The 16,414-nt window shown below is 42.9% G+C and overlaps 4 protein-coding genes across 8 annotated transcripts; all 4 read left to right on the forward strand.

Moving 5' to 3' along the window:
• Positions 1 to 164: 164 nt before the first annotated feature.
• On the forward strand, positions 165 to 3,306 carry LOC131668235 (uncharacterized). Of its 4 annotated transcripts, none has more exons than XM_058942238.1 (9): positions 165 to 269; positions 387 to 562; positions 711 to 859; positions 920 to 1,003; positions 1,102 to 1,626; positions 1,782 to 1,916; positions 1,992 to 2,075; positions 2,142 to 2,253; positions 2,331 to 3,258. In XM_058942238.1, the coding sequence occupies exons 2-9, from the start codon at positions 431 to 433 to the stop codon at positions 2,475 to 2,477; spliced, it is 1,368 nt and encodes a 455-aa protein (XP_058798221.1). In that variant the 5' UTR covers positions 165 to 269; positions 387 to 430; the 3' UTR covers positions 2,478 to 3,258. The 4 variants fall into 4 exon arrangements, 3 of the variants coding, with proteins under 3 accessions (XP_058798221.1, XP_058798223.1, XP_058798222.1); XR_009302253.1 differs by having other exon boundaries at positions 261 to 562; positions 2,331 to 2,829; positions 2,919 to 3,254; XM_058942240.1 differs by having other exon boundaries at positions 254 to 423; positions 2,331 to 3,306.
• A 335-nt stretch (positions 3,307 to 3,641) lies between these two features.
• On the forward strand, positions 3,642 to 5,073 carry LOC131668236 (RNA exonuclease 4). The gene is made up of 3 exons (XM_058942241.1): positions 3,642 to 3,771; positions 3,844 to 4,205; positions 4,278 to 5,073. The coding sequence occupies exons 2-3, from the start codon at positions 3,909 to 3,911 to the stop codon at positions 4,830 to 4,832; spliced, it is 852 nt and encodes a 283-aa protein (XP_058798224.1). The 5' UTR covers positions 3,642 to 3,771; positions 3,844 to 3,908; the 3' UTR covers positions 4,833 to 5,073.
• Positions 5,074 to 5,608: 535 nt separating this feature from the next.
• LOC131668225 (senecionine N-oxygenase-like) lies at positions 5,609 to 9,422 on the forward strand. The gene is made up of 7 exons (XM_058942193.1): positions 5,609 to 5,982; positions 6,061 to 6,199; positions 6,567 to 6,825; positions 6,936 to 7,039; positions 7,130 to 7,217; positions 7,287 to 7,450; positions 7,670 to 9,422. The coding sequence occupies exons 1-7, from the start codon at positions 5,792 to 5,794 to the stop codon at positions 7,991 to 7,993; spliced, it is 1,269 nt and encodes a 422-aa protein (XP_058798176.1). The 5' UTR covers positions 5,609 to 5,791; the 3' UTR covers positions 7,994 to 9,422.
• A 789-nt stretch (positions 9,423 to 10,211) lies between these two features.
• On the forward strand, positions 10,212 to 15,714 carry LOC131668224 (organic cation transporter protein-like). Of its 2 annotated transcripts, XM_058942192.1 has the most exons (10): positions 10,212 to 10,345; positions 11,428 to 11,607; positions 12,096 to 12,312; positions 13,036 to 13,142; positions 13,236 to 13,390; positions 13,461 to 13,650; positions 13,719 to 13,845; positions 14,032 to 14,383; positions 14,457 to 14,641; positions 14,872 to 15,714. In XM_058942192.1, exons 2-10 carry the CDS (start codon positions 11,483 to 11,485, stop codon positions 15,061 to 15,063), a joined length of 1,650 nt encoding a protein of 549 aa, XP_058798175.1. In that variant the 5' UTR covers positions 10,212 to 10,345; positions 11,428 to 11,482; the 3' UTR covers positions 15,064 to 15,714. The 2 variants fall into 2 exon arrangements, with proteins under 2 accessions (XP_058798175.1, XP_058798174.1); XM_058942191.1 differs by lacking the exon at positions 10,212 to 10,345 and having other exon boundaries at positions 10,372 to 11,607.
• Positions 15,715 to 16,414: the final 700 nt, after the last annotated feature.

Consider the following 16,414-nt stretch of genomic DNA (forward strand, 5'->3'; position numbering starts at 1 on the left):
AAATACTGATTTGTCAATAATGATAATCCTTAGCAACACTATCTGCTGTCATACACTATGCTATATTGACACTTGAAAATTTTTTAGATGCAAACAGCAGGCACTAACGTTTCTATTTCACGGTTTATCAAGCCCAGACAATTATAACATTCAACCCAGCAGCAGACACTATCAGCTGATTGCACGATTTTTCCACGACGGCCATTTTATTAGCCACCAAGCAGCGTGGATTTGCTGGATTTTACGAATTACGACTTGAAAATGCTCGTGTACAGTGGCGCCGTTTTTACTCGTTCTGTTGTTGTCAACAATATACTTAAAAAGCCGTATTGTCTTTGATGAAAGTTATTTTTGTTTCTATTGTGTTGTGGTTTATGTAATTTCAGGTTGATGACGTTTTATACCAAAATTTAAAAATATATGGTGAGGCATGGATCGGATCTTGACTCTGCTAAAAGAAAAAAATTTTGCCTTCAAACATCCTTATTTTTTTGAAAATTATACGTTCAAGTTTGAAGGTTTACAACCCGATATCCAAGAAAAATTTGAAAAACTTGTAAAGGTTATTGATTATATTAATAAATTATACATGTCATTGCTTAATTAGCAGTTTTTTTGCCGCTATGCCTTATAGTATTTCTAAAATACAAAATTGTGACGGGTGATTTTTAAGTTATTTGAAATATTCATGATTTTATATACATTTTCAGAGCATGGGTGCAAAAGTATCTGATGAATCACAATACATACTTACAGATACCTTAAGTACATCTTTAGATGAGAAAGGACACTACTACTCATTGAGCTATTTACTGAATTCCATATTAGCCAAAGAACCACTAAAAATTGAAGATTACAAGTAAAATAAACAGCTTTTATTCTACTGAATATTAGTGTAAACTATAGTTTTTTTTAACAGGTTCAGTAACTTGATACAAAATACAAATCAATCAAGATTTTGTTGCATGAATGCAAGATACATTTTGAAAAAAACATGTATGAGGTAAATAAATACTTGTTTATTATATTTACCATATATAAAATGCACTCAATGATATTGACGTTGTATCAACTTTATTTTCAATTTATACATCTTTATAGCCTTCTCAATCAATGTATTTGTAAATTATGCATTGTAAAAACAGAATTACTCAAAAAAAATAAATTTTCTTCCACTCAAGATACTAAAGAAACTAATAAAGCAAATATTCATGAGTTCAACCAAAAACTACATTTATACATTAAAAAAATTAATAATTTGAAATTGAAGAAATCAATGGAAAGAGTAAATGATGTATCTCTTGTACAACAAAACAACAGTTTACATTTAAATGAAAATTCGGATAATTCTCAGACTGATGATGAAAATCATATTTCTGTTCAATCACTCACAAATGGTATCTCTCGAGAAAATAAGGCAAATGAAACCAACAATGATTCAAGTAAGAGTGAAATTATAGAAATCATATCCAATGTTAATCATGTTCAACCAAGCTGCTCAAGGCAAGTTTTGAAAAAGCCAGAAGTAAATAAACCAATTAGTATTGATAGATGGAAAAGAATAAGAACAATATCCAACAGCTCAAATACAAGTAGTAGTGATTCAGATATAGAATGTTTAACTAGGTAAGATAAATTATTTATTAATGAAATTAATTTGTTTTGTCAATTTACTTCTCCGAATGATTATTATCAATACATATAGTAAAATTATACAAAATAAAAATATATGGTATAATTTTACAATGAAAAAATACTCCAGATGAATATTTTTATTATAGAAAAAGAAAAAATAAACGTCAAAAATTATCATCTAGTTCATCAGAAATAATACTCAGTGACAAATCTTCTTCAAATAAATCATCATCAGATACAGAACAAAATTTTATTCAAAACCTAAATAAAAACATGAACCGGTACAATAATTTTGATTTTTACTGCAAATCATTATAAGTTTCTTTTTACATAAAGAATTTTGTAATTTCACTTAGGGAAGAATGGTGGTTGTACTTACCAACTCCAGAAAAGAGAAATTCACATTATAAATGCCTAAAAATCAAACACCGTGGTCGAGGGTAACGTATTTATTTTTCTAATAGATTATTGATTTATTTTTAATTGATTTAACAAAATTTTATTAGACGAGATTATACGTATATGGAAAAAAGACTAATGATTGCCTATTTAATAAAAAATGGTAAAATTCAGAATGGTACAAGTCGTAAACCATGGATAGAAATGATTGAGGATGGGGTAAATTTTTTTCTAATAATTCTTATTAGCTAAAAGTAATTTTAAAAGGTATTATATGATTTTGATTTTAATTTCAGTATTTACAAGACAGAACTTCTGAGTCATTAAATAACCATTACCGCAGAGTATTATTACCAAAAATTGAAACCTTTAAGTTACCGAAAGATATTGAAAAAATATTCATATACGACAGAAAACTGCACTTGAATCGTTCATATAAATAAAATTACAAAGCAAATTACTCTGATCTGCAAATTGTCTACAATTCTTAATTATTTATTTCGTTTCAATACAAATTAGTTCTAAGTTGTAAACTTTGTTTATAAAATACATTCAATTAATTATGTACCATATTTATACAATGATTGAGTACAATATTTATTTTACACATAATCATCGAAAATGAATAATAACATTTAATAATTTAAAATAACAAAATAGTGGAGTGCGCAGATGCAAGCGTAGCATACGGCTCAAAAGAGCGACAGTGACTCAGAGGATAGAACACAGGATTTTCCATGCGAAAGACTTGTTCAATTCCTGGTGGGGAAACCAATGGTTTTTCCCAAAAAAAGTGTATGTATCAAAATCAACACCATGGTTGTCGCAGTGGTTCGGATTCCACTGAGCCAAAATAATGTAAATTATTAACCATTAAATTGTAGGTCCAGTATCGAGACGCAATTTCGATACTAAGATTCCCCTCTCACTATAACGTTCTTAAAAAAATTTACACATGAGTGTTGGCACATCGAAGTCTCAATATAAAAGACCCACCGTCATCAAATTAACCTAACTTAGCATACGGTTCAATTTTGGAAGTTATTTAACAAGGACAAGATACGTATACATACAATCAGTGGATATCATAAACCACAATACAAAATATAAAACAGTACTTATATTAATAAATTCTTCAATGATCTGTAGTTTGAACTTTTCTAAACAGATCTGCCTGATATCTAACCTAAATAACTTTGAATTCAAATATTTATTTCTCTTTTCCCTGAAATAAACTCCTTCATTTAGGTTTTTCATACTTTCCTTGATTAATGTTTTACTCCTTGGTTAATGACCTTTCAGTAAATTTATATTATAATTATAAGTATAATAAACATTTGTGTGTACGGTTGAATCAAGTTTTCATATTTTAAATAAATTTAAAAATCATGAAATTTGTTGTTAGTTTTACTTTTTATTACAAATCTATCGTTTCATTATAGATATACTTTACTTCATTGTATTGTTGAAATGATTTATGGAAATAATTTTTAAATATAAAATTATTTATTAATTGGCACGAATGAATATTTGAACCCTTCGCCAGAGGAGATTGGCCGTCATTGGTTGCAGCTAGCGTTTTCCGGGAACGTAACGGCTTAATTTTTGAGGTTATTGAATGGAATACAAGAACAAGACATATTGGATTGCATATTGTAAAAAATTTAAAACCATATGCGCATTAAAACAACAGTGCTTATGTTAAAAGAAAAATGTTATTAAATATTAACTTGAATGGTATTATATTAAATGAAGATTATTTTGTTAAATAGTTAATTATCAGTTATTGTTGACTGTTTCCTGTTGTAGTCTATAAATGCAACGTTTGAAGTGCAAGATAATAGAGTCTGTTATTAAAAAATTAACCTAGGAAAATGGTATCCGAAACTGTAAATGCGAAAATTAACAATAATGCAACAAAGAACTCATTAAAGGAGACTGATGTAATTACTAAGAAAGATGTAGATGTCAGTAAGAAAGATGCTACTATTGGCCTTCGAGTACCTGGATCTAACTGGCAAAGATTTAAGAATTTGATAGCAGAAACATCAACAAATGAGCAGTCTTCAAACAATTCAGAATTCAAAAAGAAAATATCAATGAAGAAGAAACACTACTATAAGCATAGTCGAAAAAATGCAGAACATACCTGTATCAGTAATGTTAATCAGGTAAAATATTGTCTGCTTTATTGTTTGCAATTATTATAATTTATGACTAATTTTTTCTGGATTTGAAAACAGATAGCGAATACAAAAGAACCTGAAAAAAATGTTCAGCCTCAGAATTTATTGACAAGAGCAGTTGCCTTAGACTGTGAAATGGTAGGAATAGGAGATGGAACTGACAGTATGCTTGCTCGTGTGTCAATTGTGAACCGAAATGGGATATGCATTTATGACAAATATGTTAAACCAACTGAAGAGATTGTAGACTATAGAACTCCTGTTAGTGGCATAAGACCACATCATCTGACAAATGGTGAAGACTTCAAAAAAATTCAAAAGGAGGTATCAGAAATTCTTAAAGGGCGCATACTTGTTGGACATGGTCTTCATAATGATTTATCAGTCTTATTTCTGACTCATCCTAAGCGATCCCAAAGAGATACGTCAAGGTACAAACTGTTCCGTAAGATTACATTAGGAAACACTCCTAGTTTAAAAAAACTAGCATCTGAATTGCTAGGCGTAGATGTACAATCAGGAGAACACAATTCTATTGAGGATGCACGAACAGCCATGCAGATATATCAACTGTTCAGAAAAAAATGGGAAAATGAAATAAGAAAAAAATAACCTTAGCCTTGACAACAAATTTATTTTAAACTAATTTGTAAGAATGTGTGCATATGTACATTATTAAAACGTATTTTTATATAGTTCAGTACTTGTATTAATTAATTTTAATTCAGACAAATAGGCTTTATATTTTTATTTGTCCTTGTTACGTGATGCACAAATGCTTGAAATTATTTCAAATTTATATTTGAAATTTGGATTGCATTTCATTAAAATTCAGATCATCTTTAAATTCTTCTATTTGCCTTTTGATTAATTATCCATTAAACTTTCATTAAATTTTCATGATCTAGAATAAATTATCAAATGCATTTTTTATCGTATGAGGTTTATAAACTAAACACGCTCGTAAAGGAAAATAATTGATTTTAAATGTAAAAGTTACAAAACGCGTTAGCTAAGTAAACTATTACTTTTGTTGAGCAGATGAAGCTCTGACAGCGGATTTTAATTCTACTTAAAAAATCTACAGCTAGCGGGGCGAAAAAATACTATTGCTTTTTTATATAAGTTTAATTACTTTCTCAAAATAAACACTGTCGCATTTTATAATAATTGCAGTGTTTTTTTCCATCCGGTACAATATATTACGGTAGTTGAGCCAAAAACAAACATGATCGAGAGAACACAATAAGAAAAAGTGGTAAAGTAACTTTCGTTTCGAAATTCAAATAATTCGTTAGAACATAAGCCAAGTAATCACTGGCGCACTCTATTTCATCGTTCTCATATAGAAATTCAACAATAAAAATATAAGCTCATCCAATATGTTGTGCGAGAGAGTAAATCGTGCGCGCTAGTTCTCAAGCAAAATCTATTACCACACTCGAGGCTCTTGACCTCCGAGACTGTTTTTTTTTTCTTTCAAATCGTCATCAGTCGTTATCAAAGCCAAAGTCTCGCAGTGTTGGCTCGGCTATATAAGCAGACTTCATTGTCGCGCGTAAACTTCGAGAATGAGGATCGCGGTGATTGGCGCCGGGGCTGCTGGTCTTGCGGCACTCAGGCAATGCAGTGCTGCAGGAAAAGTTGATTTCCTATGCTACGAGAGGAGCAACGAAGTCGGTGGCACTTGGGTTTACGTACCCGAGACGGGCAAGGACGTGTACGGATTGCCGATACACTCGAGCATGTACGATAGCCTCAGGTAAGGTCACTTGGAGTAATCATCATCAGCTCGATATCTCTCGAGTGCGGTTTTGAAAGACTTGGTTGCACCGTGCAGAACGAACCTGCCGAAAGAAGTGATGGGCTACCCAGACTATCCGATTCCCGCAAATCCAAAGAGTTATCTTCATCGTACGGAAATTTTGGCTTTCCTTAACGATTACTGTGACCACTTTAATCTCCGGGATAACATTCGGGTAAGTTCGTTTTGATTATCGTTCCAGTTAATAGATTCCATCGTACTGATTACGCAGCGCTTCAGAATAAGTTTACTTCGTTTGTCTACATTTGAATAAATATAGCTATTGTCGTGAATAAGCTTGTCAACTGTGGGTTGCGACAAATATACTGCCTGGGAATTCATTTGGTAGAGATCGTCCAAACTTAAACAATAAGCGCAACACGAATACTTCGTGAATAACTTTTAGCATAGTTAGTCTATTGACGAGCTTAACGGGATGATTACGTCGGTTAGATTTACACTCTTGTATAGATAAGTGTGCCGCGATATCTTTTCGCGAGCACAATTCAACTTTAAACAACAATGAGTTGTTACGTCGCCAGTTGCTGCACAACGTCGAGCTGGTCGAACGAACGTCAGAGAACAAGTGGAAGTTGCGAGTTCGCGATTTGCGACTCGACGCGATCTTAGAAGAGCATTTTGATGGGGTGATGATATGCAATGGCCATTACTTTGAGCCATCGCTGCCCGATCTGAAAGGTCGCGAGGTTTTCCGGGGACAGCAGCTGCACAGTCACGATTACCGCAAGCCGGATGGCTTCGCTGGCAAGCGCGTCGTCGTTTTTGGCGCTGGACCCTCTGGTAAGCTCTTTTCTCAAGGGAGCCAGCGCGAAAATTTCATTTGAATTTTCCATTGAAAGCAATGTTCGATTTGACACGCACACACGTACGTCCTTGTTGATCCAACGCAGGCATGGACTTGGCCTTGGAAATATCTCGCAAGGCGAAGCACGTGATACTCAGCCATCATCTGAAGGAGACGATCTTGACCAAGTTTCCAGACAACGTCGTACAAGTAAGATTTAGGTAGTTTTTGTCGGCAAACGCTAGTCGAACGAAATCCCATTTCACAACGTGTCCATTGAATTTCACCCAACGCAAACAGCATAAAGACGTAGTCGAGCTGAAAGAGAAGTCTGCCGTTTTCGAAGACGGCACCGAGGAGCAAGCGGACATCGTGTTTTATTGTACCGGTGTGTGATCTTAGAGAAAGTCGACCAAGGCTTGTTGACGCTGAATTTCTGATAGTTGACTAATTGCAGGCTACAAGTACAGCTTCCCGTTTTTGGCGGATCATTGCGGAGTGCAGGTCGACTCGAATTGGGTGACACCCCTCTGGAAGCACGTTATCGCCATCGACAATCCCACTCTAGCTTTCATTGGGCTTCCGTTTTACGTTTGTGCGTTTAGCATGTTTGATCTGCAGGTACATTAACGCTCGAGCAATTTTCGTTTTTAAACTACTGTGATTTTATAATCCATAATGTCAAGAAAATAAGTCTGAATGGCTATACCTAAAAATGATCGATGATGTCTGGAGAGTATTTGATTAATAGCGCGATAAGATCCTCGAATCATTTACTGACATATTGTATTGTTCGAAATAAGCGAGCGCTCGTACTAAAGTGTACTCGAAATTCCGCAGGTGCGTTTCGTGCTGAGATTCTGGCAAAAGCAGCGCGACTTGCCGAGCCGCGATGAAATGTTGGCCGACGAGGCGAGAGAACAGGAAAGGCGTTTCGGCGAGCAGCAGCTGAGCAAGCGTCAATTCCACATGATGGGAGCGCTGCAAGGAGCCTACTACGACGACCTCGCGGATTCGGCGGGCTTGCGTCGCTTGCCGGCCGTGCTGACCAAACTGCACAACGAGAGTAGCAAGCGATTTCTCGACGACCTTGTGCATTACAGGGAGGATCGCTACGAGATCGTCGACGATGAGAATTACGTTCAGCTCGATGTCGCCGCTTAGCTGGCCTCTCTGCTGGGGCGGGCCAATCGCGTCGACCGCAGCACGCGAATCTGTATCGATAAAAACTTTGCTTGACTATGACGAGCTTGTCTTTCAGTCCCACTGCACGCTTCGCGGTCGCCGCCGAAACGGTGACCCATTACCGAGCAACTTGATTGAGCAACGCGCCGACGCAGCTGAAACGCAATAATATCAATCCCAATAAACGAATCGCGCGCCGGGACACGGACAACTCACAGGCGCGCGCGCGCGAGTAATTAAATTGTATCGGCTCGATTGATACAATTGCGAGCGAGCGAGCGCGTCTCAACAGCGCCGTCGGTCAATTGCCCTCTCGCTGTGTACTTGCTCCAATTCGATAATGCCGCGTGCAACTTTGACCAACGTTCTTTTCCCTTTGACGCGAGCGAGCGCGCCTCTCGCCGCCTGCCGATGGTCGTCCCCCCTGCGCGTTGGTTTGCTCTACCGCGCTCTCGGTGGGCAGAGAGTGGCGCGAGTAAACGCGCTGAATAATCGATACCCGAGTCACGACGTGGCTCGTAATGTACACTTCACACGGATGTACGATTCGTCGAGCCAGTCAAGTTGAGAGAAAACGGAGGAGTTAGGAAGGACAACCGGTGCAAATAGGAAAAATGCAAAGCAGCCGCTTCCCATCGATGCGAATCGTATCCCTCTAATTGGCGTCTGCTAGTCTTACCTTGCACGAGTGCCCGGTATATCAAGAGATCGGACTCACTCGGAAGGAGAAAAATATTTCGCTACGTGCGCGCGAAATGTTGGAAAAGCACGTCGAAGCCTCGCGCTGCGATTACATGCCAAGAAGAAGAAAAAAAAGAAGCTCGTCGTCGATCGGTAAACACTATAGTTACATTCCTCGCTCGATCTCGTCGATGAATTTACACCAGCCGACGATTATTAGCGATTCGCGAAGCTCGATCGCCTGTCCTTCCTCGCTTCACGAAAACAACGAGATCCGAGCAAATGCTATTGTTTCGATCGAAACGCTGCGAACAATGCAAATTGGCGAAGGATGACGCGTGCGAATGGGAGAAACGCCCACGCCGAGCGTAATCGAGAAAGAAGCTGCGAATTGGCGGCGGCACGAGCCGCGGAAACTGACGCGCGGCCGTACGCCGCCCGAGAGGCGCCGCGAGCGCGCACACCGCGTTCGGCACTCGGCGAGCAGCCACGGCGTATTCGCGGTCCATCTCGTTCCGCGGAGCGGACGACGGCCTCGGTATCTTGGTCCGAGCTCGCGTTGCTGTGGAGTACGCGCGAAGACCAGTTGCATTGAGCGTCGCGAGCGAATCGGATGAGTGTCGGACTCGGCTCGGCGTGTCTTGGATTGGTCGCCGGCCGGACGACAATCAACTCAGCGAAAGTCTCGGCTTTCGGCTGCGCCTCGGATCGAGACGGAGTGGCAGACGCACGCTCGCCGCGGCGAATATCCACAGTCAGTGACCCAGAAGCGCGAAATGGTAGCCTGTGTAAATGCGCGTTAGCAGCATTGGACGCGCGATAACCGAGTTGCGGTCGCGCTGATAAGATAATTCATTTGATCGAGGCATCGACGCAAAGCACATTAACGTTAGAGCAGAGGCGAGCGGTCTGCCGATTCTCTGAGCTTAGGTCGCGACTCGTTTTCCACCCTCGACCCTGTCGTTCTACTTCGCGCTCCGTTCTCTCCGGCTCGAGTAAGTTATCCAGTTGCGTCGGTGAAATGGCATGTCTTGCGAGCGAGAGAGAGAGAGAGAGAGAGAGAGGAAAGGCACTATGAAAGGTGAAAATCATCGCGCAACAAGCTGATTATTGTTCGAAATAATTGTACGCTTGCTCAACGTTTATCGAACACTGCGTCTCAGACTCAATAAGCACCGAACGAACAATGTCCTCCGTTTTCCTCGAAAGAATGCTGCAGGTCGGGAGTTTTCTCGTTAATTTCAGAGAAAAAGAAAAAAAAACAGGAAGAAGAAACGGAAAAAAACGAGAGCCTGGCAAATGTCGTGGTCGTGCAGTGTCGACTCTCCCTCGAAGATATAGAGAAGCACGAAGAAGCAGCACGTGGAATTGGCTGGGAGCGGGGGGAGCGAGATGATAAAGGCGCTCCAAAATAAGATGCGGAGAAAGAGGGAGGAGACGGAGTGTAGTCGCGACGCGGCTTTGACACGCATCGTCCGGTGTGCCAGAGAGTCGTCGGGCTCAGCGCAGCTCGCAGTCTGTTGGTGTAGCGAGCGCTGATCGGCGCGCACGCCACAACCGCGTGCTTCCGAAAGCGCGAAAAAGCAGCAGCAGCCGCCGCCGCCACCGCCGCGCGCGCGGTCACCGCCAGCTTCGGACGTACGGACAGCCGTGAGTCTCAGCACGCAAGTATACTCTTTGCCTCGGCGCCCCGAGATTAGATTTCGCGCGGTTCCCGCGCTCATCGACAGCGCGATATAGTGGACGTGCCAGTCGGAGGCTGCTCTGCAATTCCAACCTCCCGTTCCGGCCTTCACGCGGCGGAATATTGCAATTCGTTCGCTGGGTATCGTCGCCTCGCAGTGCCGGCGAATGGACCGCTCGACGGCGTTCGCCTGGCGCTGCGTCGCGTGCGAATAAAGCACTTTGTCCGTCGCGCGCTGCCGTGACGAATCGGAAATGTTGATTGCTATTGTTGCCGGTCGCGCGAGCGCGCGTGTCAGTGGCACGATTTCCGCGAGCCGACCGAGCGAAGCTCGCGCGCGCCTCTCTCTCTCTCTCTCTCTCTCTCTCTGCTTTCGCCCGAGCTGCGCTGGCGCGATTTCAAGGGTTCGCTGTTCGCGCGTTCTACCCCGCCGACGTGCTCGTCTGGAAAAGCGACGTGAACGCGTACGGCGACGAGGCGAGCAATTAAGTCGCAAGATTGAATTTGAATTCAGGCGTGAATGCGGCAGTGATTGCGAAAGCTCGCTAACTTTTGCATCAGTAATATATTCATTGTGCACGGCTCAAAGTGGGAAACGGGTCGGATCCGGCCGGACGCGTATACGTATATACGTATACGCGACGACAAAGAGCAGCGTTGATAAATACTTAATTGGCGTTGAATCAAACGCATTATGGACCGCCATTGAGTTGGCGGTAAGCGCATTTATTAGACGACAATCTACGCGCTGGGCTATACGCCGCCGAGGCTGCTTTTCAAATCCGAAGTCGTTCGTTAGGACGAGAGACGCGCTCGCGTCCGTGCGCCCGGCCCGCGCCGACCCGCGCCGGCCCGCGCCGGCCTCTGCGCATGTCATCGCAAGCCACACGCAAAGGGGCGTGCGTGCACGCTGATCGATGGATGCACCTCTCAGTCGTTCACCTGCGTCGCGCGCTCACGGCGCACGCGAGGCGCGATGCCACTAGCCAGCAGCGATTCCGCGAGAGCGTCGCCGAAATTAATCGATGCTCGATTTGCGGATCTTTAGCGGCGGATCGAGATCCAGCGACGGAGAGCCCACCGCCCGAGCGCTATCCAGCAACATGCACGACATCGACAAGTTCGGCAAGTACCAGCTGACCATTTACGTGCTCATCACACTGCCCCTCATACTGTCGGCGGGATTCACCCTCGACTATGTGTTCACCGCCGGCGAAGTCAAGTACAGGTATTGTGTCCGCGGTCGCCTCGTCGACGTCTCGCTGCGCTCTTCGTGAAAGCGCGCTCGACTGCTGCGTGTACGCGATGCATAAAAAACTCGTTAACGCTTGCTCATCGGGCAAATCTTACTACGGAGAGCAAAAAAATACTCGAATCGGTGTATCGGAATACGCGCTATTTGAATAGTGACGACGTGCTATTTGCAAAATGATTTGAACATGCCGTTCCCGATCGACCGAAAGCAGCTTGTATCGACGCCTTGGACGCATTTTTCTTTTCCGGGTCAGACGATTCGAACGGCGATCTACACGGGCATCTCGCGAAGCGTGGGTTATCCGATTATCTTATCGGCGCTGTTTGTCCAATGGGAAAAGCGCGACTGGTCGTTGGTCTCTGCCACGGTGTCGCAATCGAGCAGTCGGCGACGCTCGCGAAAGCGCGCGCGAGACGAGGATACTGATGAGGCACACGTTGGAAAACATGCACACGGCGCAGGTGTCTGGTGCCGGAGTGCGAGCGCGCCGACGGCACGCCGCTCGCGGCTCAATTCTGGCTGAACGACTCGCTGCCCGAGGAGAACTGCATGCGCTACGCGAGGAGCGCCCGGCAGGGCGCGCAGGACTGCGCGAGCCCGGATTTCTTCGAAAGGGACCGGCTGATTCCCTGCGACCAGTGGCTTTACGACCCCGACGAACTCACCATACACAATGAGGTGCGTGCGCGGCCTTTGCTCGACATTTCGCGCGGCGAGCCTTGAGCTAACGACTGTGGCTATCGGCAAGCCTTGACATTCTTGTTGCGAAGAAAAACAGGTCTCGACGATTCTCTCTCCACGCATTAATTACCATTTCCTCCTTCTTTTTTTATAATTTTAGATTTGACTCTAATCGGCTCAAGATTCACAAGCACTTGCGAACTTTACGTATGGCAGATTATCTTAGTTTCGACGGGCAAAACTTTCATTTGGTCGACCTTGAAATTTCGTACCGTACACGCGTAAAAATAAATCGCTTCTTCTTGGTTGAGCTTCAAAAGCACAATTTTCAAAAATAACGACACAATTGCACACAACATCAGTCATACTTGACAAAAATCACGTTGCTTATTAATTCTAAAACTTTTTGCTTTTATTTCGAGAGAAGTAAATCGTGCGGCAGTAATGCAAAAATCATATACCTGGCCTTCAATGTCGCGAACGAGACCTGCGCGGTGTATTTCAAGCTTAATTGGGCTTCTATGCGAGACAATTCAATAGCTTTGACTGTAACCCGTAGTTCCGTATTAGCTTCATTTGGAAAATAAATCGAAAAAATTTTTTTTCATTGTACATATCTACAGTTGTTTGCGGCGTTAATTCAGTGTCTATACGCGTACAATCAGTTTGCTCAAGCGTGTCAAAGGCTACAAGTAAACGGGTAAATGGGTTTTTTCGCAGTGGGGCATAACATGCGACGCAAACAAGTGGAAGCTGACCCTCATCGGCACACTGAACAACCTGGGCCAACTGGTTGGATTGACCTTCGCATCAACCTTTTCGGACAAGTAATATTAAAAGACAAATGAAAACGTCCCTTCCGCCCCCGTGAAAAGAGTAAGATTCGAGGTGTGTTTGACCGAAACGTCCCTTTCACCTAGATACGGCAGGCGCAAGGTGCTCACGACCATCACGTGCCTCGCTGGACTCAGCGGTTTAGTGCACTCGTTTTCCGTCAACTACTGGATGTTCGCCGTGTTCGAGTTCGTTGACGCCTGTTTCGCCGCGGGCATCTACAGCTCCGGATTCATTTACGGTACGGATTTGGGAATTGTCGTTGGCTTGGCCCGGCCATTTCTCGAATAATACGACGCTGTGCGTTGCAGCGATGGAGATGACGGGAGTCGAAAAGAGGATCCTCGGTAGCACGGTGATCTCGTGCATCTACGCCATCGGCGAAATGTGGCTGGGCCTCGCGGCCATGTGGACGAGGAACTGGAGGCTCCTCATGAGGGTCATCTACGGTCCTGGGCTGCTGGTCATTCTGCTCAATTTCGTTTTGCCCGAATCGGTCAGGTATTTATCATCGAGCATAGTCGACTGATTGGCTTGTCGCAATGGATATAACCAACGACTCGTTAAAGGTGGCTTCTGGCGAACGACAAGCGCGACCTGGCCGATAAAGTCTACCGGAAAATGGCTCGAGTGAACAAGCTCAACATCTCCGAGGACGCCTTCATGGAGCTGAAGAGCGTGGACAGCGAGAAGAGCGTAAGTGTTCCCGCGTAAAACCGGTGTCGTCATGTTGCGTCATGTGGCGTCATGTGGCGTCATGTGGCGTCATGTGGCGTCGAGCGGCATAGGCTGCGTTGCCCCTTGTCCCCGGCCGGATAGATCAATGAAAATCCGACGCCGCATTGGCATTCCGCTCACGTTTGCCGTCCAACCGATTCGCAGAAAGAGGAGGAGACGAAGAGGCTCGAGAAATCGACCGAGCTGGCCGACAACAAGCCGGAAGCTCGCGTCGCGCAGATCTTCAAGAGCCCCAAGATCCTCGTCCGACTGCTCATCTGCTCGTTTTGCTGGCTGACCAACACCTTCGTCTATTACGGCTTGTCGCTCAACTCCACCGAGTTCGCCGGCAACAAGTACGTCAACTTCATCCTCGTCAGTGCCATTGAGATTCCCGGCAACATCCTCGTGTTGCCCTTGCTCAACAAGTTGGGCCGCAAGCCCACGCTCTGCGGTGCTTTCTTGCTCAGCGGCGTATTCTGTCTGGTCATTCAGTTCTTCCCTAAATCCGACAGCGGTGAGCTTCTGACCGACGCCTCGGCCGAGCGACCGATCACACGCGAGGCATCACAATTCAACGTTTCTTTCAGGTATCTGGGCCACTGTCGCGCTCGTCATTTACATCTGCGGCAAAGGCTGCATCACCATGGCCTTTAACACCTCGTACGTGTATACCACGGAATTGTTCCCCACGACCTTGAGGCATTCACTTTTGGGCTTTTGCAGCATGACCGGTCGCATCGGATCTATTTTGGCGCCTCAGACGCCTCTGTTGGTACGTTGGTTTCACTCGTTTCCAATTGTTAGGTGGCGAAATCTAACGACGCGTGCATCAGAAACCAACTGGCATTAGGTAACAGACCGATAAATTATGCCCCGCTTGAACAGCGACGCGAATGCTTGTGCAAGAATACGCTTCGAATGTTGCAACAAATTATTCATCAGCGCAACGCCCGTAGAGAAGTCGCCCGATGAAATATTCATGGGCGAATGCTATGTCGACAGGCGAAGTACATCTACGAGGGGCTGCCGCTGTTACTTTTCGGAAGCATGAGTTTGACGGCTGGCCTCTTGTCGCTCAATTTCCCGGAGACCCTGGGTACCAAACTACCCGACACCATCGAGGAAGCCGAAGTCGTGGGCTTGAGAAAGGACGCGGACAAACCGGAAAAGGAATCGGCGATTTCATCTGCTTGACCCCGCTCGACTGCCAATGCGAACAAGATGACGATCATCGCGCATGAGGATTTTTCTTGGGTTCTAGTGCGAAAGAGCGGACAGTATGCGTTCATCGTTGAATCGTTCCGTTGACTGTGACCTTGCTACGCGCCATGAACTCCAGTGCCGACTATAAAGACATTCTTTTTAACGCGAGCTGCCGGTATTGGCAGACATGTTGATTTATGTGGTTAACGACTCATTCAGTATTACGCTTGTAAGCATTCTGTCGCGGATGACCACGATGTTCGTGCCTTCCTATTTCAATTAGAATGATTTCGTTGATTCTATTAAAGTCGACTGAATTTGTAATTTCAACTGTTTCTCTCTGTTTCTCTCTCTCTCTCTCTCTCCCTTTATTTACAATTGTCTACGTTTTTTTTTGATTGCGTAAACGATGCTACAACAAAATTGATAACATAATTACCAACATGAAACTTCAAATTTTTCCGAGTGCAAAAGTATGCTTGAATTAAAACGCATATCGTGTAAAGAAACTGTTGAACGAATGATATATTATTCCTGTTGCGCGTGAATAAACATTGACCAGTTTAGACAGATTTTTTGTCAAAGATAATAAACATTCTATAGTTTCGATAATCAAACGATCATTTAGTGAATGATGATGGAATAATGTTAACATTTATTGTAAAATAAATATTTTGAATAAAAATATTCACTTTCATATTTCTTACCTCTCAACTATTAATATAGGATCAACAATGGATTTTATTTATTTTCAGTTCAATTAAACCTACATTGGAACGGGATTTGTAATTAATTTACAAGTTTTGGATTAAAATTTTAATGTTAATGTTACGTAAAATAATTCTACTGGCGCGCGTTAAACAGATTAGATACTAGATACTTTTTAAATTTGCAGATGAGATGTTAGATAAAAGTATCAGTCTGCTGCACTTGCCTGCATATTTACTTGTTGGGTATATATAACGTTTATTTTATTGCAATATTATGTATTTAAAAAAATAACATTAAATTATTTTATTTAAAAATATTACTATATTACTATTTCAGTCGTCGATGACCGAGTTGTCAATCAATCGATTCAACAGCCTTCGAAAATTCCAATGAAGCTATTCTAACCTAGAAAATATTAACAAGCCACTGATAAAATTTGATAACTTAGGAAAAACAATGAGCAAGTACGTTGACCTCGCGAATATCACAACGAATTACGCAAAGCGTATGAATCGTCTTAGTAACAGAATATTTGGAGAAGTTGTGCGAGATACAAATTCCAAATCGATGAAAGTTGTCAAACTATTCAGCGAGAAGCCTGTTAATAAGAGAGAAGAAATTGTACAGTACT

Source organism: Phymastichus coffea, unplaced genomic scaffold (assembly GCF_024137745.1).
Source record: "Phymastichus coffea isolate CEN01 unplaced genomic scaffold, Cenicafe_Pcof_1.1 PCOF00075, whole genome shotgun sequence".
Taxonomy (NCBI): Eukaryota; Metazoa; Arthropoda; class Insecta; order Hymenoptera; family Eulophidae; genus Phymastichus; species Phymastichus coffea.

Bases quoted from the DNA above. Each gene is read 5' to 3' on its own strand.
- LOC131668235 (XM_058942238.1), top strand. From the start codon at position 431: ATGGATCGGATCTTGACTCTGCTAAAAGAAAAAAATTTTGCCTTCAAA. The intron at 1,004-1,101 runs GTAAATAAATAC...ACATCTTTATAG, and splicing joins TTGAAAAAAACATGTATGAG to CCTTCTCAATCAATGTATTT. The intron at 1,917-1,991 runs GTACAATAATTT...AATTTCACTTAG, and splicing joins CTAAATAAAAACATGAACCG to GGAAGAATGGTGGTTGTACT.
- LOC131668236 (XM_058942241.1), top strand. From the start codon at position 3,909: ATGGTATCCGAAACTGTAAATGCGAAAATTAACAATAATGCAACAAAG. The intron at 4,206-4,277 runs GTAAAATATTGT...ATTTGAAAACAG, and splicing joins GTATCAGTAATGTTAATCAG to ATAGCGAATACAAAAGAACC.
- LOC131668225 (XM_058942193.1), top strand. From the start codon at position 5,792: ATGAGGATCGCGGTGATTGGCGCCGGGGCTGCTGGTCTTGCGGCACTC. The intron at 6,826-6,935 runs GTAAGCTCTTTT...GATCCAACGCAG, and splicing joins TTTTGGCGCTGGACCCTCTG to GCATGGACTTGGCCTTGGAA. The intron at 7,218-7,286 runs GTGTGTGATCTT...GACTAATTGCAG, and splicing joins CATCGTGTTTTATTGTACCG to GCTACAAGTACAGCTTCCCG.
- LOC131668224 (XM_058942191.1), top strand. From the start codon at position 11,405: ATGCTCGATTTGCGGATCTTTAGCGGCGGATCGAGATCCAGCGACGGA. The intron at 12,313-13,035 runs GTGCGTGCGCGG...GTTTTTTCGCAG, and splicing joins AACTCACCATACACAATGAG to TGGGGCATAACATGCGACGC. The intron at 13,651-13,718 runs GTATTTATCATC...GACTCGTTAAAG, and splicing joins GTTTTGCCCGAATCGGTCAG to GTGGCTTCTGGCGAACGACA.